Source organism: Nerophis lumbriciformis, linkage group LG03 (assembly GCF_033978685.3).
Source record: "Nerophis lumbriciformis linkage group LG03, RoL_Nlum_v2.1, whole genome shotgun sequence".
Taxonomy (NCBI): Eukaryota; Metazoa; Chordata; class Actinopteri; order Syngnathiformes; family Syngnathidae; genus Nerophis; species Nerophis lumbriciformis.
The window spans coordinates 66,696,362-66,721,151 of NC_084550.2; the positions used below are offsets into that span (position 1 = coordinate 66,696,362).

General features: G+C 42.7%; 1 protein-coding gene across 1 annotated transcript in view; it reads right to left on the reverse strand.

Annotated features, from left to right (window-relative positions):
• Positions 1-23,324, reverse strand: part of LOC133588751 (potassium voltage-gated channel subfamily V member 2) — a 43,164-nt gene extending 19,840 nt beyond the window's left edge. Inside the window, exons 1-3 of the mRNA XM_061941410.1 lie at positions 22,692-23,324; positions 21,991-22,624; positions 3,031-3,156 (exon numbers count right to left, since the gene is read on the reverse strand). Of these exons, the coding sequence (XP_061797394.1) occupies positions 3,031-3,156; positions 21,991-22,624; positions 22,692-23,218 (1,287 nt within the window). The 5' untranslated portion in view covers positions 23,219-23,324. The remainder of the gene's footprint in view (positions 1-3,030; positions 3,157-21,990; positions 22,625-22,691) is intronic.
• Between the last annotated feature and the right edge of the window lie 1,466 nt (positions 23,325-24,790).

Genomic DNA, 24,790 nt, shown 5'->3' on the forward strand with positions numbered 1-24,790 from the left:
GACACTCTTAAACAGGACAATACTGCCATCTAGTGCATTTGATGAAAGCACTTTTGTGTGTGCCACACAGCAATGCATCATCAGAGAGGGTGTTCAGCATGGTTAGAAAGATAGTGACAGAGAATAGAACAAGGATGGACAATTCAACCATTAACTCAACAATGAGTAGATGAGTTTTATGTGTGTGTATATGTGTAAATAATGAACACTGAAATTCAAGTATTTCTCTTATTTTTATATATATATATATATATATATATATATATATATATATATATATATATATATATATATATATATATATATATAGGGACGGCGTGGCGCAGTGGGAGCGTGGCCGTGCGCAACCCGAGGGTCCCTGGTTCAATCCCCACCTAGTACCAACCTCGTCATGTCCGTTGTGTCCTGAGCAAGACACTTCACCCTTGCTCCTGATGGGTGCTGGTTAGCGCCTTGCATGGCAGCTCCCTCCATCAGTGTGTGAATGTGTGTGTGAATGGGTAAATGCGGAAGTAGTGTCAAAGCGCTTTGAGTACCTTGAAGGTAGAAAAGCGCTATACAAGTACAACCCATTTATCATTTGTTTATATATATATATAGCTAGAATTCACTGAAAGTCAATTATTTCTTATATATATATATATGTATATATATGAAATACTTGACTTGGTGAATTCTAGCTGTAAATATACTCCTCCCCTCTTAACCACGCCCCCAACAACGCCCCCGCCCCAACCACGCCCCCCTCACCCACCCCCCACCCCCACCTCCCGAAATTGGAGGTCTCAAGGTTGGCAAGTATGCTGTAAAACTGCACATTTTATAGTGGCAGACTGAGGTACACAATAATCATGCTGTCTAATCCGCGTTCTCACAGATTTGTCAACAATATTTAGGAGAAATTGGCCTTTGGTGTGACATCTTTCAGCCAAAGAAAAATGGGAGCAAAAAAACCCAAAATGTTGCGATTATATTTTGTTCAGTGTGAATGTGTTTATGTGTTTATGTTCTAATCTAAACAGTTGACTTCCTCACAGCTGTAGAAGTTGTGAACATGAACGTGTTACGAAGAACGACATTACTAATTATGATTACTGGTCATTTGTGTCATGTCTGTGTAATCATGTTTTGTGTTAAGTCATGTTTTTGTTTAGTTATAGGACTCTTTAGTTTCTGTCTTTTCACTCCCTTGTCTTGTTTCCATGATTACCCCATTAGTTTCACCTGTTCCACGTTTGGACTCATTGTGCACTCTTGTTTGTCACCATAGCAACCATTAGTTTTCACCTGTCACGTCACGCACCTGTTTCACGTTTTGAGTCACGCACCTGCTTTCACTAATCATGTCCATAGTATTTAAGTTCATTCATTTTTTGTTGTTCTTCCTGATGACCTCACAACACATTTATGCTCTGTTCATGCCTGATACTTCTTTTCATGTCAATTCCTCAAGCCAAGTAAGTTTTTGTTCCATATTTATAGTCTTTTTGGTTTCATAGTTTGTTCTCCGCCATTGTGCGTGTTTTTTGTTTGTACTTTTTGCTATAGTCTTTTGGTTTTATAGTTTATTCTCCGCCACTGTGCGCGCTTTCATTTATTCCTTTTTTTGATAATAATAAATCATGTACCTTCATTCCCGTCTCGCACGAGCCAACTTTCCGTTGCATCCCGGAAAAGCACACACCCCGAACCAAGTCTTGACAATTTGGGCCTTATTTAAAAATGGAAAAAAGGACTACAGTATTTTTCCGACCATAGGGCGCACCGGATTAAAAGGCGCACTGCCGATTAATGATCTATTCAGGTCTTTTTTCATACAAAAGGCGCACCGGATTATAAGGCGCATTAAAGGGGTCATATTATGATTTTTTTTTTCTAAATGTAAAAGACTTCCTTGTGGTCTACATAACATGTAATGGTGGTTCTTTGGTCAAAATGTTGCATAGATGATGTTTTACACATCATCTTCAAGTCGCTTTCTGACAGTCGCTTTAGGATGCGCCGTTTTGTGGGCGGTCTTATTTACGTGGCTCACCTTCGACAGCGTCTTCTCCCCGTCATCTTTGTTGTAGAGGTGTAGCGTGCAAGGACGCGAGTGAAAGAAGTGTCAAACGATGGAGCTAACTGTTTTAATGACATTCAGACTTTACTTCAATCAATAACGGAGCAGCATTTCCTCATCCGTGGTTCAATAATGCAACAACAACGCCAGAAATGTGTCCTGTGAAAAACCTTCCGACTGACGATAACTAAAGTTCCTTGGGTGAATAATGTAAACTCACTACACCGGTATGTTTTAGCGCTTTCATGGCGAGTTTACTGACAGATATAAGTAAGAACTTTACACTACTTTATATTAGAAATGGCAACACCGGAAGATGAATGTCACATAAGAAGATAGAGAAAAAGAAAAACCTTATGACTACGGCGTTGACACGGACTACAATGGCGGACGCGCGCACATTTTCAGGACTTATGCAGATCCGAAATACACATCAGCAGGTAACAGAAGGTAAGAAAAGTTGGTTTTGGATAATATTGCGAAACAACACCAGATAATATGTCTGCTAATAGGTGCCATTTTGCGGTCCTTATACACACATCATAGTAATACTTGTATGTTTAATGCGCCGACAATCAATCAAGCGGTGTGGCTTCATAGCTTACCGAAGTCGTACTAAAACATTTTGACAGATTTTTGAGTGCCGTCTGTAATGTTCTATATTTTCAATGGAACGTTTAAAGTTTTGGTGTTGTTTACTGCCATCATATTGCAGTTTACACATATCTCTTATTTGTGACTGCCATCTACTGGTCAGACTTATCATTACACCATGTACCAAATAAAATTGCTTCGAGATCAGTAAGCACAACCAGAATTATGCCGTACATTAGGCGCACAGGGTTATAAGGCGCACTGTCGATTTTTGAGAAAATAAAAGGATTTTAAGTGCGCCTTATAGTCGGAAAAATACTGTACTGCAAGTCGGCAAATCCAAGAACTCGACAAACTCGCAGGTTTTTCCTCACCGCTGCCCACCACCAGGCATCTGGGATGCTGCTGAATGGCGTCCCAGGCTGGTCCACCTCCACGGAGTGCATGAGAGCTGAGAAGGTGAAGATGCCCATAGCGATGAAGAGAAACAGACAACACACCTAAAAGATCAGAGACATTTGCAGGATTAAGGATTGGCAATCATACAAGTGCAGTTTGTACACTGCAAAAACTGAAATCTTAGTAAGATTAAATATCTCAAATAAGGGTTATATTAGCTTATTTTCTGTCTGATAAGATAATTCTTCTCACTAAGCATATTTGATGTTAGTGTTTTACTTGTTTTAAGGGTTTTGCTCCTAAATGATCTCAGTAAGATATGACAGCTTGTAGCTGAGATTTGATGACCTATATTGAGTAAAACATGCTTGAAACTAGAATATCAACTGATGCAAAGCTGTGTCATCAACACTCACAAGTATAAAACTACTTTTTTAAAGTAATAATTTCTAACTTCAAGCATGAAAAAAAAAAATCATGATGCCGAGCGCATATCATTATGAAGGGGGAATATTTATAACATTTATAACATATTGAGCAAAAAGGTCTATTTTTTTCTACCAGGAAAAGTGCACTTATTATTAGTGAGAATTTACTTATTTTAAGGTATTTTGGGGTTCATTGAGGTTTGTTAATTTTACTTGTTTTGGAAAGTCTTGACAAGCCAAATTTTCTTGTTCTATTGGCAGATAATTTTGCTTAGTTCAAATAAAGTACCCCTAATTTTTGTATTTTTTTCCCTTGTTTTTGAACACTGACTTTTTGCAGTGTATGTGCCGACTGTAGTACTGTACTCGGGGGAAAAAGTACATCATTGTGGTCAAATAGTAGCTCGGCAGCAGAGGAGATTTCCATGACTAGTATTTCTGTTAGAACGATACACAAGCGTGCAACTAGGAGGCAGCAGTGCACGGTCTAATCAACGGTTCTACCCAGTAGATCAGGGGTGCTCATTATGTCGATCGTGAGCTACCGGTCGACCGCGGAGGGTGTGTCAGTCGATCACCAGCCAGGCATTAAAAAAATAGTCCTGAAAATGAGCGATCATAAATCTTCACTATGACGTCACTTTCGTCACTTGATTGACATTCGCGGCACCCGAGGGTCTTCTGAGATGACGCTGGCTGCTGCCAGCTCATTAAAATTACCAACTGGAAGGTGAGAAACACTTTATTTCAACAGACTCTGGCGCCGTACCTGTCGTCAAAACTCCAAAGACCGACTGCACAGTTGCACAGTTGCGCTAACAAAATAAGAGTCTCAGAAAGCTGGCGTGCACAAGCTAGCAAGCTACGGAGTTTGCCGACAATGTATTTCTTGTAAAGTGTATACAAAGTAGTACAGAAGCTGGACAATTAAGATGCCAAAAACCAACCACTTTCATGTGGTATTGGACAGAAAGGAGGACTTTTTTTCTCCTCCATTCGAAAATGTGGACGTTATCAGCACTACTGTCTGATTCCAATCAATGCAAGTCATCAGAATCAGGTAATGCACCAACTTATATTCTTGTCTTCATGAAAGAAAGGAATCTATATGTGTTAAACATGCTTGTATTATCTTTAAACACCTTTAACTTGTTAACAATATTAACTATATGTGTTAAACATGCTTGTATTATCATTAAACACATTTAACTTGTTAACAATATTAACTATGTGTTAAACATGATTGCATTATCTTTAAACACCTTTAACTTGTTAACAATATTAACTATATGTATTAAACATACTTGTATTATCATTAAACACCTTTAATTTATTAAAAATATTAACTATATGTGTTAAACATGCTTGCATTATCTTTAAACACCTTTAACTTGTTAACAATATTAACTATATGTATTAAACATACTTGTATTATCATTAAACACCTTCAATGTATTAATAATGTTAACTATATGTGTTAAACATACTTGCATTATCTTTAAACACCTTTAACTTGTTAACAAAAACATATATTTCATAAATAAGTAAATATAAATTATATATATGAATGAGGTAGATCCCCACGACTTGATCAATTGAAAAGTAGCTCGCCTGCAGAAAAAGTGTGAGCACCCCTGCAGTAGATGTAGTAAGTACGCTGGAACACGAGGCAAGATGGATAAGTTTTAGACGGGTATGAAAAGAAAACATGAGTCATCATATACTGCAGTGGTTCTCAAAAGTACCCCCATAATGATACAGTAGCGTAGTAGGCCGACATATTCATTAAAACAAGTCAGAGGTTTATTTCCTATTGTTTGCCACTGTAACATTACACACAGTTTAATCAGCATCGCTGTGTTTGAATATAGGAAAATAAAACACTGTACATAAATAATTAATCAAATAAAATTAATTGCACATAAAAGTTAAACATTGTACTAGGGTTGTATGGTGTATATTAGTATAGTACCGCGATACTAATGAATCATTTTCGGTACTATATCGCCTCTGAAACGTACCGGTCCCGCACCCCCCCGCGCCCGCGTCGTCATCACGTCATGACATTGCTGGTTTTACGAGCAGAGGAGCATGTTCGGCAGCGCACAATCACGGAGTACTTACAAGCAGACACAGTGTATAGACCGAAAAGGGAAAATGAACGGATATTGGCTTAAAAACTAAAGATAAAGGTGAAGTTATAACACTGAAACACCCTCAGGAAGAGGTGCTTTAAGACATGGCTAGCTAGCTAGCGGCTAACGTCCATCCGCCGTCGGCAGTGTTTTAACGACTTCTAAATCACTCATTTTGTTCTTCATGGCGACAAATAAAGTAAGTTTCTTACAAGTATCATCCCTGCAGGACGAGGAATAGCTAAACATGCTTCACTACACACCGTAGCTCACTGGCATCAAAATGTAAACAAACGCCATGGGTGGATCTACACCTAACGTCCACTGTAATGATACCAAGTACAGGCACGTATCTAGTCAATACTACTACGATTACATAGATATTTTTTGGGCATCACAACATCTTCTTTCGTTTTTTTAAAATGTATATTATGTTTATAAAGGGACATCGGGGGCGGTACCACTGGATTGGCAGACCGGGGTGGTGGTTCCTCTCTTTAAGAAGGGGAACCGGAGGGTGTGTTCTAACTATCGTGGGATCACACTCCTCAGCCTTCCCGGTAAGGTCTATTCAGGTGTACTGGAGAGGAGGCTACGCCGGATAGTCGAACCTCGGATTCAGGAGGAACAGTGTGGTTTTCGTCCTGGTCGTGGAACTGTGGACCAGCTCTATACTCTCGGCAGGGTCCTTGAGGGTGCATGGGAGTTTTCCCAACCAGTCTACATGTGCTTTGTGGACTTGGAGAAGGCATTTGACCGTGTCCCTCGGGAAGTCCTGTGGGGAGTGCTCAGAGAGTATGGGGTATCGGACTGTCTGATTGTGGCAGTCCGCTCCCTGTATGATCAGTGCCAGAGCTTGGGCCGCATTGCCGGCAGTAAGTCGGACACGTTTCCAGTGAGGGTTGGACTCCGCCAAGGCTGCCCTTTGTCACCGATTCTGTTCATAACTTTTATGGACAGAATCTCTAGGCGCAGTCAAGGTGTTGAGGGGATCTGGTTTGGTGGCTGCAGGATTAGGTCTCTGCTTTTTGCAGATGATGTGGTCCTAATGGCTTCATCTGGCCAGGATCTTCAGCTCTCACTGGATCGGTTCGCAGCTGAGTGTGAAGCGACTGGGATGAGAATCAGCACCTCCAAGTCCGAGTCCATGGTTCTCGCCTGGAAAAGGGTGGAGTGCCATCTCCGGGTTGGGGAGGAGATCTTGCCCATAAACCTGAGAAGAACTACTTTCTGCAGGTTTATTGCCAGGAAGTGTAACATTTCATTTGGTCTGTTATTCTCATTTAAGTATGGAAATTAATGTATTTTATGCAGTAATTATTATTATTTAAATATTATAATTTGAAAGTAGCACATTTGTTATATTTTGTATTTTAATTATGCAGTCCCGCACTTTAGTACCTACCCAATTAGGGAACGGACGAGGGTTGCAAAAAAAAAAAAAGGCCATATCGTCGAGGTGACTTTTTCTCTTTCATTGACAATTTCTTCGCTCTCTGCAGCACTCATTTTTACTTTCTCTTCTCACTCCAACAAGAGAATTAACCACGATACAACAATAGTTGATACCGTTACCTGATTGGCTGTTAGCGTGTCACTTCCTGCTTTTCTCAGTTCGCGAGGGCCTTTGTTCATGCAACCAACCTTGCTTCGCCACTTCCTGTTTATTCCGACGAAGAAGAAAAAATAGATGTATCGAACGTTTTATCGATTAAAGTTTTTATTTATATTGATTACGTGTCTATGGCGATGCATACTGATATTGTTCTATCGCCCAGACCGAAGGCTGTGCATAGTTGCAGTTCTCGCTGTTTCTTAACTTCCTTGACCACTTTCTGAATGTAGTTTTTCATAGCATCCATAGACATCTTATAAGGGTACGCAGCATGGACCGCTACTGCCTACTGGCGCTGACGAGACGCGGGGCCGCCATCTTGGAGTGGTGATCCGCTCCACTCAGTGCAATTCATTTGGCAGGAGCAATGAACTGTCAGCGCATTTAATTCATCTTACCTCACTGAATACCACTGATTTTCACGCGTTTTTTTGTCATGCGAGTAGCTATGATAAAGGACACATGTTTTATTATTCATAGTTTGCTTAACAGTAATAGAATATTCTTATATGCTATAAGTGACCAGACGTCCGAGATCAAAACTCGTAATATAATCCCAGAGAAGGGGGAAAAAAACGGTCAGCTATTTTTAAGTTGAAGAAACTATATGATTAGGTTATATATACATGTGTATATCCTACATAAACAATGTATGAATACATTAGATATCTATATATCTCAGTGACGTGCAGTCACTATAGGCAGGTGAGGCGGGGCCTCACCTGCCATCATGGAAAGAAAAAAAAATGTAAAAAGAAAAAAATATATATTAAATTGTTAAATGTATCCAGTGATTATACTATAAAGTTATTTTCCATTTAACTTCACCAGTTTTAGATTATTTTTATTCAAAATCGCTGAATTTTCACATTTGCCGTTCAAATACTGAGAAGAGACGGTGCGGTGAACAGCAGCCAGTCGAGGCACGTCACTCAGTGCCTCAACATGGACGGACTCGGCTAACTGCTGGTCTGCTGTGCAGTGAGACCGTATTGCTATATGAACTATATTATACATTTCCATAGTTTAGTTAGCTGAGGTATATAATGTACAGTGTATTTTGTCAACAACTGTATGTGTGTAAAGTATTTCTTGTACTGAGCGATCATAAAACGGCTGCAAAAGACGCACTGGCTGAGGCTCGCCTCCTGCACCCCCGCCGTAGAATGCACGGCAACCCCTGACGGGAGTGTTATATCAACTAAAGCCCACACTTAAACTTTCCACGTGCAAGATTGAATCTATTTAAAAAAGTTATTTAATAAGAAGCCAAAAAGTGCAAAAACAATAATGTTCGTGTTGGAGGAGTTGTGAATGACTGCAGGGCCACAACATTAGGTACACCTCCAGACTGCAGGTGTACCTAATTCACAACTCCTCCAACACAAACATTATTGTTTTTGCACTTTTTGGCTTCTTATTAAATAACTTTTGTAACCTATTTTTATGGGCTTTCCTCTTTGTGATGTTAAGTTCCTGTTATGCGCTGTTATACAGTATATGCCTTGAGCTCTTATTTTGAAGGCGCTAAGAGCGGAAGTGATGTCACGTTGCGGAGGTTTTTGAAAGAACGTAAATAAAGTGGTCCCCGTGTAAACTGGAGCCTCCGTGTTTGTTATTTTGTAGTTTCATACAGTATAGGCGACATTTATAAACCCTCGGTTACACTTTTTTAAATAGATTCAATCTTGCACGTGGAAAGTTGAAGTGAGGGCTTTAGTTGATATAACACTCCCATCAGGGGGTTCATTAATCCAGCACTACAGCGGCGCATTTATAAGTAAAGGTAAGACCATAATAAAGTTTTTTTATTAAATGTGCTTTTTTGTGTGCTACAGTTTGTATGTGTAAAGTTAAGTTAAAGTACCAATGATTGTCACAACCCTCTGCATTTGACCCATCCCCTTGTTCACCCCCTGGGAGGTGAGGGGAGCAGTGGGCAGCAGCGGCGCCGCGCCCGGGAATCATTTTTGGTGATTTAACGCCCAATTCCAACCCTTGATGCTGAGTGCCAAGCAGGGAAGAATGCTGGTATGAGCTTTTAAACATAACCCGTTAACTGCTGCCAATCAAATGGTGAATAAGATACTCTTTAGGGTTCATATGTTTGTAAATCTGACTGGGATGAAGTCAGTGCCTCACCAGCCATCAACCTCACCGCACGTCACTGATATATCTTATAGACTGTATATCTGTTGCTGCAGCAGCAGAGAGTTTATTCTGTCTTGACACTTTGTATTGACATTTTGTATTACATTCTTCCCTTAAATGATCATGTTTACAGTGATTGTTTTATATGTATTTTTTATGTATGTCGCTTTGGATAAAAGCGTCTGCCAAATACTTCAACATAAACATATATAAACACCTGAAAGTCTTTATATCAGCTAAAACCACCAATCTGTTTCACTGGATTCAGAATAAAACACAATTCTGTTTTACCCAACAATGTTAGTATTTGAATATCTGATTGTCTAGTTCAGGGGTCGGCAACCCGCGGCTCCGGAGCCGCATGCGGCTCTTTGATCACTCTGATGCGGCTCAGCAACTTACTTGCTGAACCCCCCCAATTTTCCCGTGAGACTTCCGGATTTCAGTGCCTCTCGCAGAAAACTCCCGGGATTAATATTCACCGATTTTCACCCTTACAGCTATAATAAGGGCGTGCCATGATGGTGCAACATTTGGCGCTCTCTACAATCTGTATTAACAGCGTGCCAGCCCAACACTTATATACATTTTCTGCTTGCACACGTACGTGACAGCAAGGCACACTTTGTCAACAGCCACACAGGTTACACTGACGGTGACCATATAAAACAACTTTAACACTCTTACTAATAATGCGCCACACTTTGAACCAAAACCAAACAAGAATGACAAACACATTTCGGGAGAACATCTGCACCTTAACAGAACATAAACACAACAGAACAAACACCCAGAATCCCATGCAGCCCTGACTCTTCCGGGCTACATTATACACCCCTGCTACCACCAAACCCCGCCCCCCCCCCCCCTCTGTGCGTCGGTTGAGGTGGGCGGGGGTTTGGTAGCGAGGGTGTATAATGTATCCCGGAAGAGTTAGGGCTGCATGGGATTCTGGGTATTTGTCCTGTTGTGTTTATGTTGTATTACTGTGCAGATGTTCTCCCGAAATGTGTTTGTCATTCTTGTTTGGTGTGGGTTCACAGTGTGGCGCATTATTAGTAAGAGTGTTATAATTTTTTTTATACCGCCACCGTCAGTGTAACCTGTGTGGTTGTTGACCAAGTATGTCTTGCTATCACCTACGTGAGAACACGGAAACACCATGCAACGTGTAGCTGATCAGGCACGCTGGTTGTAGTGGGTGCTATATGCTGTACCATCACGGCACGCATGACGCTGTCAAGCGCCATTCATATAAAACCCGCGTGCCGCACCAGCTTTCAAATTCCATATAAAGATGTGGGCAGCGTGTCTGAGACCCCTACTTTATACATAGCACAATGCAAAAAAAAAACTTTGTGTGCAGTGTTAATTCATTTAAAATTTTAAAAAAAATCTGCGGCTCCCATTGTTTTATATAATTTGCGAAACTGGTCAAAATGGCTCTTTGACTGGTAAAGGTTGCCGACCCCTGGTCTAGTTAGCTAACATATATTACCATTTAATTAATTTCATTGACAAGCAATTCTATTATGGTCATACTCTTGTTTTCTAGCGGCTACGATTTCAGTACTATTGAAGATCTTTGCTCCTTCTCAACTCTGTGGTAATATTCTTTTCACAAAATACAACCAATAGTACGTTAATGTTAAATCTTACTTGTGAAAAGTACTCCCCCGATTCCTATTTTCAACAGTCGGCTCATTTGAGCAGGAAAACGCTGAACACCATCTTTGTTTTCTACCTGTCAACTGTCAGTTTAGGCTGCTCGCCGGCTCCTCATCACCACTTCAAGATGGCGGCCCAATTTCTCGCGTCACAGCAGCCAATGCTGCGTCTACTTATAAGATGTCTATGATAGCATCACTCTTACGCGCAGCTAATGTTCGTCTTTGTTGTGTTCTTTGTGTTGATTGGCTGGGAGGCTGGGAAAGGTTCCCACGAATAATCCAATCCTTTGTGGACTTGGAGAAGGCATTCGACCGTGTCCCCCGGGAAGTCCTGTGGGGAGTGCTCAGAGAGTATGGGGTATCGGACTGTCTGATTGTGGCGGTCCGCTCCCTGTATGATCAGTGTCAGAGCTTGGTCCGCATTGCCGGCAGTAAGTCGGACCCGTTTCCAGTGAGGGTTGGACTCCACCAAGGCTGCCCTTTGTCACCGATTCTGTTCATTACTTTTATGGACAGAATTTCTAGGCGCTGTCAGGGCGTTGAGGGGATCCGGTTTGGTGGCTGCAGGATTAGGTCTCTGCTTTTTGCAGATGATGTGGTCCTGATGGCTTCATCTGGCCAGGATCTTCAGCTCTCACTAGATCGGTTCGCAGCCGAGTGTGAAGCGACTGGGATGAGAATCAGCACCTCCAAGTCCGAGTCAATGGTTCTCGCCCGGGAAAGGGTGGAGTGCCATCTCCAGGTTTGGGGAGGAGATCTTGCCCCGAGTGGAGGACTTCAAGTAGTCTTGTTCACGAGTGAGGGAAGAGTGGATGGTGAGATCGACAGGCGGATCGGTGCGGCGTCTTCAGTAATGCGGACGCTGTATCGATCCGTTGTGGTGAAGAAGGAGCTGAGCCGGAAGGCAAAGCTCTCGATTTACTGGTCGATCTACGTTCCCATCCTCACCTATGGTCATGAGCTTTGGGTTATGACCGAAAGGACAAGATCACGGGTACGAGCGGCCGAAATGAGTTTCCTCCGCCGGGTGGCGGGTTTCTCCCTTAGAGATAGGGTGAGAAGCTCTGTCATCCGGGAGGAACTCAGAGTAAAGCCGCTGCTCCTCCACATGGAGAGGAGCCAGATGAGGTGGTTCGGGCATCTGCTCAGGATGCCACCCGAACGCCTCCCTAGGGAGGTGTTTAGGGCACGTCCGACCGACAGGAGGCCACGGGGAAGACCCAGGACACGTTGGGAAGACTATGTCTCCCGGCTGGCCTGGGAACGCCTCGGGATCCCCCGGGAGGAGCTGGACGAAGTGGCCGGGGAGAGGGAAGTCTGGGCTTCTCTGCTTAGGCTGCTGCCCCCGCGACCCGACCTCGGATAAGCGGAAGAAAATGGATGGATGGTTCCCATGCCTGTTGAGTGATAGAAATGACGTTCTGTTTGTGTCTTCATTGTTTATTTTGGCGTCGACGACGGCCTACAGTTGTCTTCCGCTGAAGACTGATTAACCTTTGATAACTGCATTACAACATTTAATTAAGTGATTATTTGACTACTACTACTGGAATATTGTAAAAAGAATGTAACGCACTGTGACTCGTACAGATAAATACTTACATATGATCAAATTCTCAATAATAATTCTTATCCAGGGGGTCGCAAATAAATATGACAGAAAATAATTGCGAATCACTGCTTTAGGACAGAAAAAATTAATACATTACGTACCTCAACTTAAGAGTGTTTTGAGATAAGAGCAGTCTCTGTGCTAATCGTTATGCTTTAAGTTGCAAGCATCCCCGCAATTACCGTAAACGCCGTAAACTCCGACCAAACATCTGGGCTTACTCGCTAGCATTAGCTTATAGCTGGAGATCAACATAAGTTTCTTTTCCAAGCTAGGGAAGGAAGAAAGTGAGCATGAAGGACATTGCTGAGAAGAAGTGGATGATATTCATTGAATTAAAGAAATATCTTTCCAAATATGACAGCGCTAGTCCCTATTTTGGCAATATCTTACTGCATCAGAAATGCCAGCCAAGGATGTTAAAATAATATCGAAATGGCACACATTTATCCATGAAATTATGGAAACGCTGCTGATGGTGTGTTTAACAGATACCGACAAAAAAAATGCTGTATTTTTTTTTATTTTTTTTTTTACATTACTTCATAAAACTACTGTAGTTGTTTATAGTGCAGTCGATTTTATTGTTTATCATATAATATTTATATTTTTTAAGTTTTTTTAGTTTTTTTTTTCCAAAGGCATGGTGCTGTTTTGAGGGGCCAGGCACCAATAAAATTTCAATTTCAATTAATTTCAATGGGGGACGTTGATTTGAGATACCAGATCCACTACGGACTCTTTTCAGCCTGTAATTTGAGGTACTACTGTATACTGGTCAAATAGTAGTAGTTCAGTTTTCTCCCCATTTGTCTTTTAGACAGATGTACAGGGAGGCGCAAAAGCTTGAACAAAATCAAGAAAACCTCCGTCTAGTCCGGGGGTCGGCAACTCCCTGTAGCTTTTTCCAAAATGTATGAAAATGGAAAAAGATGGGGGGGAAATATATGTTTTTAGTTTTAATATGGTTTCTGTAGGAAGACAAACATGACACAAACTTTCCCAATTGTTAGAAAGCCCACTGTTTACAAACCCCGTTTCCATATGAGTTGGGAAATTGTGTTAGATATAAATATAAATGGAATACAATGATTTGCAAATCATTTTCAACCCATATTCAGTTGAATATGCTACAAAGACAACATATTTGATGTTCAAACTGATAAACTTTTTTTTTTTTGCAAACAATCATTAACTTTAGAATTTGATGCCAGCAACACGTGACAAAGAAGTTGGGAAAGGTGGCAATAAATACTGATAAAGTTGAGGAATGCTCATCAAACACTTATTTGGAACATCCCACAGGTGTGCAGGCTAATTGGGAACAGGTGGGTGCCATGATTGGGTATAAAAGTAGATTCCATGAAATGCTCAGTCATTCACAAACAAGGATGGGGCGAGGGTCCCCACTCTGTCAACAAATGCGTGAGCAAATTGTTGAACAGTTTAAGAAAAACCTTTCTCAACCAGCTATTGCAAGGAATTTAGGGATTTCACCATCTACGGTCCTTAATATCATCAAAGGGTTCAGAGAATCTGGAGAAATCACTGCACGTAAGCAGCTAAGCCCGTGACCTTCGATCCCTCAGGCTGTACTGCATCAACAAGCGACATCAGTGTGTAAAGGATATCACCACATGGGCTCAGGAACACTTCAGAAACCCATTATCAGTAACTACAGTTCGTCGCTACATCTGTAAGTGCAAGTTAAAACTCTCCTTTGCAAGGCGAAAACCGTTTATCAACAACACCCAGAAACGCCGTCGGCTTCGCTGGGCCTGAGCTCACCTAAGATGGACTGATATAAAGTGGAAAAGTGTTCTGTGGTCTGACAAGTCCACATTTCAAATTGTTTTTGGAAACTGTGGCCGTCGTGTCCTCCGGACCAAAGAGGAAAAGAACCATTCGGATTGTTATTGTGACGACGTGGTCGCATAGTGATGCGGGTGTGGTTCTCCCAAGGATGCAGACGGCTTCGGACACAGCTTGCAGGTAGGAAAAATTATTTATTTTAAATATAAATAATATGATGAATAAACAAAAGGACTAGCGTGGGAGCTAGCAAACCAAAAGAGGCTAGCGTGAGAACTAGTAGCTAAGAAACAGTAAATAATCGTCGTCATCAGTTGTGTGAGAACAAACTAGGAAGCCAGACCGAGTGAGGCCAGAGCAAAGACTAAATAGCCCTCTGATTAGTGCCCGGGCAACAGGTGCGCGTCCCGAACACTAACCAGAGGCAGGTGCGTACAATCTGCCGTCATGGCAACAGAAACAAACTAAACTCAAGGTGCTGAAAACACGTGACACAAACATAAACAAACTATGATCCGGGCAGCGGATCGTAACAGTACCCCCCCCTTAAAGGACAGATTCCAGATGTCCCTTGACACGAAATAAAACTAGAACCCAAAAAACAAGAAATAGTTCGAGAGTCAAGGGAGGGTGGAGGGAGGATTTGGTGGTGGGTCGCCAGGCCACGTGTCCCCGAATCCACCGGGGAAGAGTCAGGTGGCGGCGGCGAGTGGAACGCCGCTGCCGCAGGCGAGGCGGGCAACCACGGAAAGCCCACATTCGTGGCTGCCGAGAAGGTGGGCGTGAGTGGCGCCAGAAGTTCAGCAGCCGGAGAGTTCTACGACTACGTCTCGGGTGTCGCTGCTGTTTGCGCCACTGGCGTCCATAAACAAACCTCCGAGAGCGCCGCTTGCGCAGCCAGACCACTCGAGGTCGCTGAGACGAAGACGAGGAGAGAGCAGACGTCGCCGTGGAAACAGGAGGAGCCGACGTCGCCGTGGAGGCAGGAGGAGCCGACGTCGCCGTGGAGGCAGGAGGAGCCGTCGTCGCCGTGGAGGCAGGAGGAGACGTCATCGCCGTGGAGGCAGGAGGAGACGTCGTCGCCGTGGAGGCAGGTGCAGGTTCTGGTACCAGCCGTGGAGCCGGTGCAGGTTCTGGTACCAGCCGTGGAGCCGGCGCTGGTGTGGGTACCAGCCGTGGAGCCGGCGCTGGTGTGGGTACCAGCCGTGGAGCCGGCGCTGGTGAGGGTACCAGCCGTGGAGCCGGCGCTGGTGTGGGTACCAGCCGTGGAGCCGGCGCTGGTGTGGGTACCAGCCGTGGAGCCGGCGCTGGTGTGGGAACCAGCCTTGGAGCCGGCGCTGGTGTGGGAACCAGCCTTGGAGCCGGCGCTGGTGTGGGAACCAGCCTTGGAGCCGGCGCTGGTGTGGGAACCAGCCTTGGAGCCGGCGCTGGTGTGGGAACCAGCCTTGGAGCCGGCGCTGGTGTGGGAACCAGCCTTGGAGCCGGCGCTGGTGTGGGAACCAGCCTTGGAGCCGGCGCTGGTGTGAGAACCAGCCTTGGAGCCGGCGCTGGTGTGGGAAACAGCCTTGGAGCCGGAGCTGGTGTGGGAACCAGCCTTGGAGCCGGCGCTGGTGTGGGAACCAGCCTTGGAGCCGGCGCTGGTGTGGGTGGCCGTGCAGGAGGTTGCGGTTTAGCACGCCGGAAGACTGGTGGCGGTGGCCTTGCAGGAGGTTGCGGTTTAGCACGCCGAAAGACTGGTGGCGGTGGCCGTGCAGGGGGTTGCGGCTTAGCACGCCGAAAAACTGGTGGCGGTGGCCGTGCAGGAGGTTGCGGCTTAGCACGCCGAAAAACTGGTGGCGGTGGCCGTGCAGGAGGTTGCGGCTTAGCACGCCGAAGTTGTGCCACCGCACTAGCACAGTTCCCAGTACTAGCCCCCCCCTCAAGACGCGGATACCAGACGCGCTCTTTGCGGTTTGGAACTGTCTTCAAGGGTGGGTGGGGGGAGGTATGGAGGGGGGTATACTCTTCTTCAAATTGTCCAAATTGACTATTATCATCCCCCACTTGAGATTGGGTGGGAGCACAGGGGGGAAAAATATGTGCAGTGGGCGGAGCAATAGTCACTGGGGGCGGAACCAAAGTCACTGGAGGTGGAGTCTGAAAATCAGAATGTGACTGACTAGACTTACACTTAATAAAAATGTCCTGATAATGTCTTATCTTACAATGAAAGTCATTTGGTATTGGCTGACAGAAAGAATTAGAAGATGGAAAAAAAAAATCTTGTTCAATGATGTCATCAGAAGTGGGCGGAGTTACCTCTTCGGGAGGCGCCAATGACATGACATTACTGTTGCAACTGTCCATGTGACTTACAGCCCAATCGGAGAACTTTTTGGCGAAGTGGTCGATGGGGTTGCCAAACATCTGAGGAGGGGGACTTTGGGCTGAATGTAGCTTGCTTCGGTCCGGGGGAGGAGTTTGCAGGAGCGGCGCGTCTTGGCGGCGAGGGAAAGACCTCCTGGCCGGCTTCCGTCTTTGACGGCGCGCACGGTACTGCGGTGTAGCGGCGATGTCTTCCGACCAGAGGGAATCGATGGGGATAAGAGAGCCTCCAGGTCCCCACATGAGATTCGACCTCTCCTCCGTCGAATAGCGAAGCGTCTCGGCTTCCATCGCTCGCAACACCATGAGCGTACCTTCGTCCAACTCCTCGTTAGCCAGTGCGGGAGAATTGTTTTCTGCTGGCTTCGTACTGAAACGTCGTGGTCGCATAGTGATGCGGGTGTGGTTCTCCCAAGGATGCAGACGACTTCGGACACAGCTTGCAGGTAGGAAAAATGATTTATTTTAAATATAAATAATATGATGAATAAACAAAAGGACTAGCGTGGGAGCTAGAAAACCAAAAGAGGCTAGCGTGAGAACTAGTAGCTAAGAAACAGTACATAATCGTCGTCATCAGTTGTGTGAGAACAAACTAGGAAGCCAGACCGAGTGAGGCCAGAGCAAAGACTAAATAGCCCTCTGATTAGTGCCCGGGCAACAGGTGCGCGTCCCGAACACTAACCAGAGGCAGGTGCGTACAATCTGCCGTCATGGCAACAGAAACAAACTAAACTCAAGGTGCTGAAAACACGTGACACAAACATAAACAAACTATGATCCGGGCAGCGGATCGTAACAGTTATAGGCGCAAAGTTGAAAAGCCAGCATCTGTGATGGTATGGGGGTGTATTAGTGCCCAAGTCATGGGTAACTTACACATCTGTGAAGGCACCATTAATGCTGAAAGGTACATACAGGTTTTGGAGCAACATATGTTGCCATCCAAGCAACGTTACCATGGACGCCCCTGCTTATTTCAGCAAGACAATGCCAAGCCACGTGTTACATCAACGTGGCTTCATAGTAAAAGAGTCCAGGTACTAGACTGGCCTGCCTGTAGTACAGACTTGTCTCCCATTGAAAATGTGTGGCGCATTATGAAGCCTAAAATACCACAACGGAGACCCCCGGACTGTTGAACAACTTAAGCTGTACATCAAGCAAGAATGGGAAAGAATTCCACCTGAGAAGCTTAAAAAATGTGTCTCCTCAGTTCCCAAGCCTTTACTGAGTGTTGTTAAAAGGAAAGGCCATGTAACACAGTGGTGAACATGCCCTTTCCCAACTACTTTGGCACGTGTTGCAGCCATGAAATTCTAAGTTAATTATTATTTGCAGAAAAAAAAAATTTTATGAGTTTGAACATCAAATATGTTGTCTTTGTAGCATATTCAATTAAATATGGGTTGAAAATGATTTGCAAATCATTGTATTCCGTTTATATTTACATCCAACACAATTTCCCAACTCATATGGAAACGGGGTTTGTAATATGTTTGTGTTTATGCTTCACCAGTGAGAGTATTTGGCAAGCGCCTATTTGTCCTACTAATTTTGGCGGTCCTTGAACTTGCCGTGGTTGTGTGGACTGTGACGCAACAGTTTGTTTACATGTATAACTTTGTCCGACGCTGCCACAGAAAGATGTAACTTATGCCACTCATTCTTTGTCTAATTTTGTCCACCAAATGTTTTATGCTGTGCGTGAATGCACAACAGTGAGCTTTGTTGATGTTGGAGTGCTAATCAGGCATTTTAGCTAATCGATGCTAACATGCCATTTAGGCTGACCGTATGTACACATTGCATCATTATGCCTTGTTTGTAGGTATATTTGAGCTTATTTTATTTCCTTTACTTATGTCCTCTGTGTATTTAATTCATATTTGCATGTCTCATGACACATTATCTGTATGTAATATTGGCTACATTTCTGACAGTTGTTTGTGTGCCATGTTGTTCCAGACCACAGCAAACGTTAGCCAGCTTGCAAATATTCAAATCAATCCATTAGAAGAAGACAGCCTTCCGTTTCCTTCAACTTGGACACACACATCTAAACTTTTGGCCATTCTAAGACAGTCATTTGCAGGAGTTATCTCGCCTTCTGAGAAGCTTCCATTTTACTAAAGTTTCCCAATGTTGTAAAAATGTGTACAATCAATATTACGGTAAATTTCAACATTTCTGTCAACGAAGATTTGCGTCAGCCTGCAACACATGTTAATTTTGATAGTTGGCTAATATAGACACTTACATCATGTGTTGTCTTCATTATAACACTTATATAAGACTTTTGAAGTCATTTTGATAGTAGGCTAATATAGACACTTACATCATGTGTTGTCTTCATTATAACACTTATATAAGACTTTTGAAGTAATTTTGATAGTAGGCTAATATAGCTAATATAGACACTTACATCATGTGTTGTCTTCATTATAACACTTATATAAGACTTTTGAAGTAATTTTGATAGTAGGCTAATATAGCTAATATAGACACTTACATCATGTGTTGTCTTCATTATAACACTTATATAAGACTTTTGAAGTCATTTTGATAGTAGGCTAATATAGCTAATATAGACATTTACATCATGTGTTGTCTTCATTATAACAATTATATAAGACTTTTAAAGTCATTTTAATAGTAGGCTAATATGGACACATCATGTGTTGTCTTCATTATAACACTTATATAAGACTTTTGAAGTAATTTTGATAGTAGGCTAATATAGACACTTACATCATGTGTTGTCTTCATTATAACACTTATATAAGACTTTTGAAGTCATTTTGATAGTAGGCTAAAATAGCTAATATAGACACTTACATCATGTGTTGTCTTCATTATAACACTTATATAAGACTTTTAAAATCATTTTAATAGTAGGCTAATATAGACACATCATGTGTTGTCTTCATTATAACACTTATATAAGACTTTTGAAGTCATTTTGATAGTAGGCTAATATAGCTAATATAGACACTTACATCATGTGTTGTCTTCATTATAACAATTATATAAGACTTTTAAAGTCATTTTAATAGTAGGCTAATATAGACACTTACATCATGTGTTGTCTTCATTATAACACTTATATAAGACTTTTGAAGTCATTTTGATAATAGGCTAATATAGCTAATATAGACATTTACATCATGTGTTGTCTTCATTATAACACTTATATAAGACTTTTAATTTGTTTTTTGTATTTTTGGTTCAATATGGCTCTTTCAACATTTTGGGTTGCCGACCCCTGGTCTAGTCCAGGGGTCGGCAACCTTTACCACTCAAAGAGCCATTTTGATCCGTTTCACAAAATAAAGAAAACAATGGGAGCCACAAAACTCTTTTGAAATTTAAAATGAAATAACACTGCATACAAAGTTTTTTTTTGCTTTGTGCTATGTATTAACCAGGGGTCTCTGACACGCGGCTTGCACCTTAATATGGAAATTTAATGTTAGTACGGCTCGCGAGTTTTATATGAATGCCGCTCGACAGCATCACACTTGCCAACCCTCCCAATAATTCCGGGAGACTCCCAAATTTTCAGAGCAACTATTCTCTCAAATGTCTGCAGATTTTCACCCAAATAACAATAATAAGGGCGTGCTATGATGGCACTACCTTTAGCGCACTCTACAACCTGTACAAACAGCTTGCCAGCACAGTCACGTATTGTAGACACACATAAGTGACTGCAAGGCATACTTGTTCAACAGCCATACAGGTCACACTGAGGGTGCCCGTTTAAACAACTTTAACACTGTTACTAATATGCGCCACACTGTGAATCCACACCAAACAAGAATGACAAACACATTTCGGGAGAACATCCGCACCGTAACACAACATAAACACAACAGAACAAATACCCAGAATCCCATGTGTAGCTGTTGCTGAGAGTTTGCATGCTTTAAATATGTGTCATAAATAGATAAATATTAATAAATAAGTTAATGATGCAGAGTTATAAAATATTATTAGAAAATGTGTGATTGTAAAATCTCCTGAGCAAAATGTAAATGTATTGTGTTAATTGTGTTGCAAAGCGGAACGATTGTTGTGATGTTGCGACCCCACGGACAGTAAATAAGGCAGAACATGCAAGAGGGGAGGGTGCTTGAGCACGTTGTCTTCAGCTCCTCAAAAGATTTAAGTGTATTCGATTATTTATGCAAAACTTCAAGCAAGTGATTATTAGAACCTCTTTTCGTTACAAGCAGCCAACGAGGTATTGTATTTTTGTAATTTAATTTCTTTCTGAGTGTTTATTGATGTGAAATCAAAGTCTGATGTATTGTACTGTATTTTGTAAGTTCTCACGGCGTGTTGGCGTGTTGGCGTGTTGGCGTGTCGGCGTGGATGGTGTGTACAGCAAGAAGGAGGAGTCAATAAACGCCCGTTTTACAAAAAAGAACTTTCCTGTGTTGCCGTGTACCGAAAGGAGCTACACCATGCATCCCTAACTCTTCCGGGCTACATTATACACCCCCGCTACCACCAAACCCCTCCGTGCGTCGGTTGAGGTGGGCGGGGTTGGGGGCGGGGTTTGGTGGTAGCAGGGGTGTATAATGTAGCCCGGAAGAGTTAGGGATGCATGGGATTCTGGGTATTTGTTCTGTTGTGTTTATGTTGTGTTACAGTGCGGATGTTCTCCCAAAATGTGTTTGTCATTCATATTTGGTGTGGGTTCACAGTGTGGCGCATATTAGTAACAGTGTTAAAGTCGTTTATATCACAACCCTCAGTGTGACCTGTATGGCTGTTGAGCAAGTATGCCTTGCAGTCACTTGCGTGCGTAAGCAGAGGCTGCATACTACATGTGACAGGGCTGGCATGCAGATAGCATGGTGTAGAGGACGGTAAAGGCAGTGCCATCACGGCACGCCCTCAATATTGTTGTCCGGGTGAAAATCGGAGAATGTTTGCCCCGGGAGATTTCCGGGAGAGGCACTGAAATCCGGAAACCTCCCGGGAAAATCGGGGCGTTGGCAAGTATGCAGCTGAGCCGCATCAGAGTGATCAAAGAGCCGCATGTGGCTCCGGAGCCGCGGGTTGCCTACCCCTGGTCTAGTCGAAGGGAAAATGAAGTAACTTTTAGTTTCTGTGTCATTTTTTGGGAGTTCCTCCTACCTGCTCCGAACATTGGCGAATGGTGAAGCCAAAGGCCCTCATGCCTGTGGAGTGACGAGCCAGCTTGAGGATACGGAAGATGCGCATGAGCTTGACGACTTTGAGCACCTTGCTGACTTTGCTGACCCTCGCCATGGCCTTCAAATCTTCCTTCGCGCTGAAGTCCTCCGAATCGATGACAAAAGTCTCGAACATAATCTGGATGAAATAGGGCATGACGGCCACCACGTCCACAAAGTTGAGGGCGCTCTTGACGAAGTGTTTGATGTCAGAGGTGGTGACCAAACGCAGGAAGTACTCCAGAGTGAAGAAGAGGATGGAACTCACTTCAACCCACTCCATGTAGGTTTTGCCGGCCAGTTTGTACTGCCTGAGCTCCTTCACCGTGTTCAACGTCATGGAGACGATTGAGATGAGCACAAAGAGACTGGAGAACACGGCAAAAGCTTTGGCGGACATTGACGAGTAAGGGTTCTCCATTAGGTCCCAGAGAATCTTCCGGAAGCCGCCAAGAAACATTGCCTTGTATCCGTAGTCGTCCTGGTGAGGCTTAATCTCGTCAATAAGCTCCTGGTTGACCTTCAGTTGGTCTCTTATGTCATCCACTTTCTCCTCAAACAGAATACGGCAGCACCTGAGGAGAAGAGCAAGAAGACGTTTGGTAAAGTACGGAAGTATGTAGAACACAAGGAATAACCCACCTGGGAGTGTCCTTCAATTTCAGGCCCCAGAAGGACATCTCTTCTTCAAAGTTGATGGGGCAGAGACTGTCCATCACCCACAAGACATTGCTGCAGTAAAAGTGGAAGATGTAGTGGAAAAACGTCGGGTCTCGGTCAAAAAAGAATTCGTTGTTTTGAACGCTGTAGTCGTCACAGAGCGTCAGGCGCTTGACGGGATCTTGGCACGTGGCAAGAACTCCTATCCTGGTTTTTGGGTGTTTGAGGACCAAATGTTTGGGGATGTGAAACACCTTTCCACCCACGTTGAGGTTAACTATGTTGGATTTCCTCAGGTTTGGTGCATCTTTTCCCCGAGGTTTCTGTCCATCGGGATTGTCCAGGTTGTCCATGGATGTCCAGAGCTTTATAGAACTGTCCTGGGAAAACGGGAATTCAGCTTCCTGCTCCTCAATGCTTTGCGAAAAGCTCATTTCCCGTTTGATCGTAACAAAGAGGCTGGAGCGCCGCTTCTTCAGCAACTTTAACCGAGGTGTTATACTCTCCATCTTGGCAGCTTTCAAACAAAACCAAAAAACACTTTTTGGTGAATTGCAACAATATTCCAAGGAACCACCAGGAAAACAGAATCTTGTTCTCGGAGAGCAAGAAGAAAAGTGCTTACAGGTTGAAAAGCTGCAGTGCTTGTCTCTTAGCATGCAAGAAGATCAACTGCATGAGTTAGGGATTCAGCCGCCTCACTGATTCTCTAATCCTATTGCTGTTCTTTCTGTCCCAACGCAAGTTAAAAATACTGTTCACAGGGATTAGTGTCGTGATTTAAGGCTGCCGGTTCTGATGAGGAAGAAGAGCACTGAGAGTGTTGGGATGAAAGTATTGCATTACTAACGAGCCTGTGGAATGCCCAAGTACATACTAATCATAAAGACGTTGCTGCTATACCCCTTTGTATCCTGTACATTCGGTTTTTAATCCTACAAATTTGGCATGAATCGTGTTTCTTTATCTGTTTGATTTGTTTATGACAGGATGAATTTCAATCTAAATATAGTGTTTACCAAAATCTGAGTAAATACTAAAGCTGTCCCTCATGCTACCTCCGTTGAAGCATTTAAGTCCCACCTTTAAACTAATCTACACTATATATAGACCAGTGGTTCTTAACCTTGTTGGAGGTACCGAACCCCACCAGTTTCATATGCGCATTCACCGAACCCTTCTTTCCTAAAAAAATAAAATGGGTTTTTTTTTCAAATTCAAGAAAAACTTATATGTTTTTTTACTGGTGCACAAAATGAACTGTGCATGTTGGTTTTGTTCAAAGAACTAAACCAACACAGTGCATGAACTCACAACAAATTACACACCTTACACACACTACCATGAATTGATTAACGTGGACCCCGACTTAAACAAGTTGAAATAACTTATTCGGGTGTTACCATTTAGTGTTCAATTGTACAGAATATGTACTGTACTGTGTAAACCAGGGGTGCTCACACTTTTTCTGCAGGCGAGCTACTTTTCAATTGATCAAGTCGTTGGGATCTACCTCATTCATATATATAATTTATATTTACTTATTTATGAAATATATGTTTTTGTTAATAAGTTAAAGGTGTTTAATGATAATGCAAGCATGTTTAACACATATAGTTAATATTGTTAACAAGTTAAAGGTGTTTAAAGATAATACAAGCATGTTTAATACATATAGTTGATATTGTTAACAAGTTAAAGGTGTTTAATGATAATACAAGCATGTTTAATACATATAGTTAATATTATTAATAAGTTAAAGGTGTTTAAAGATAATACAAGCATGTTTAACACATATAGTTAATATTGTTAACAAGTTAAAGGTGTTTAAAGATAATGCAAGCATGTTTAACACATATAGTTAATATTGTTAACAAGTTAAAGGTGTTTAAAGATAATACAAGCATGTTTAACACATATAGATTCCTTTCTTTCATGAAGACAAGAATATAAGTTGGTGTATTACCTGATTCTGATGACTTGCATTGATCGGAATCAGACAGTGGTGCTAAAAACGTCCGCATTTTCGAATGGAGGAGAAAAAAGTCCTCCTTTCTGTCCAATACCACATGAAAGTGGTT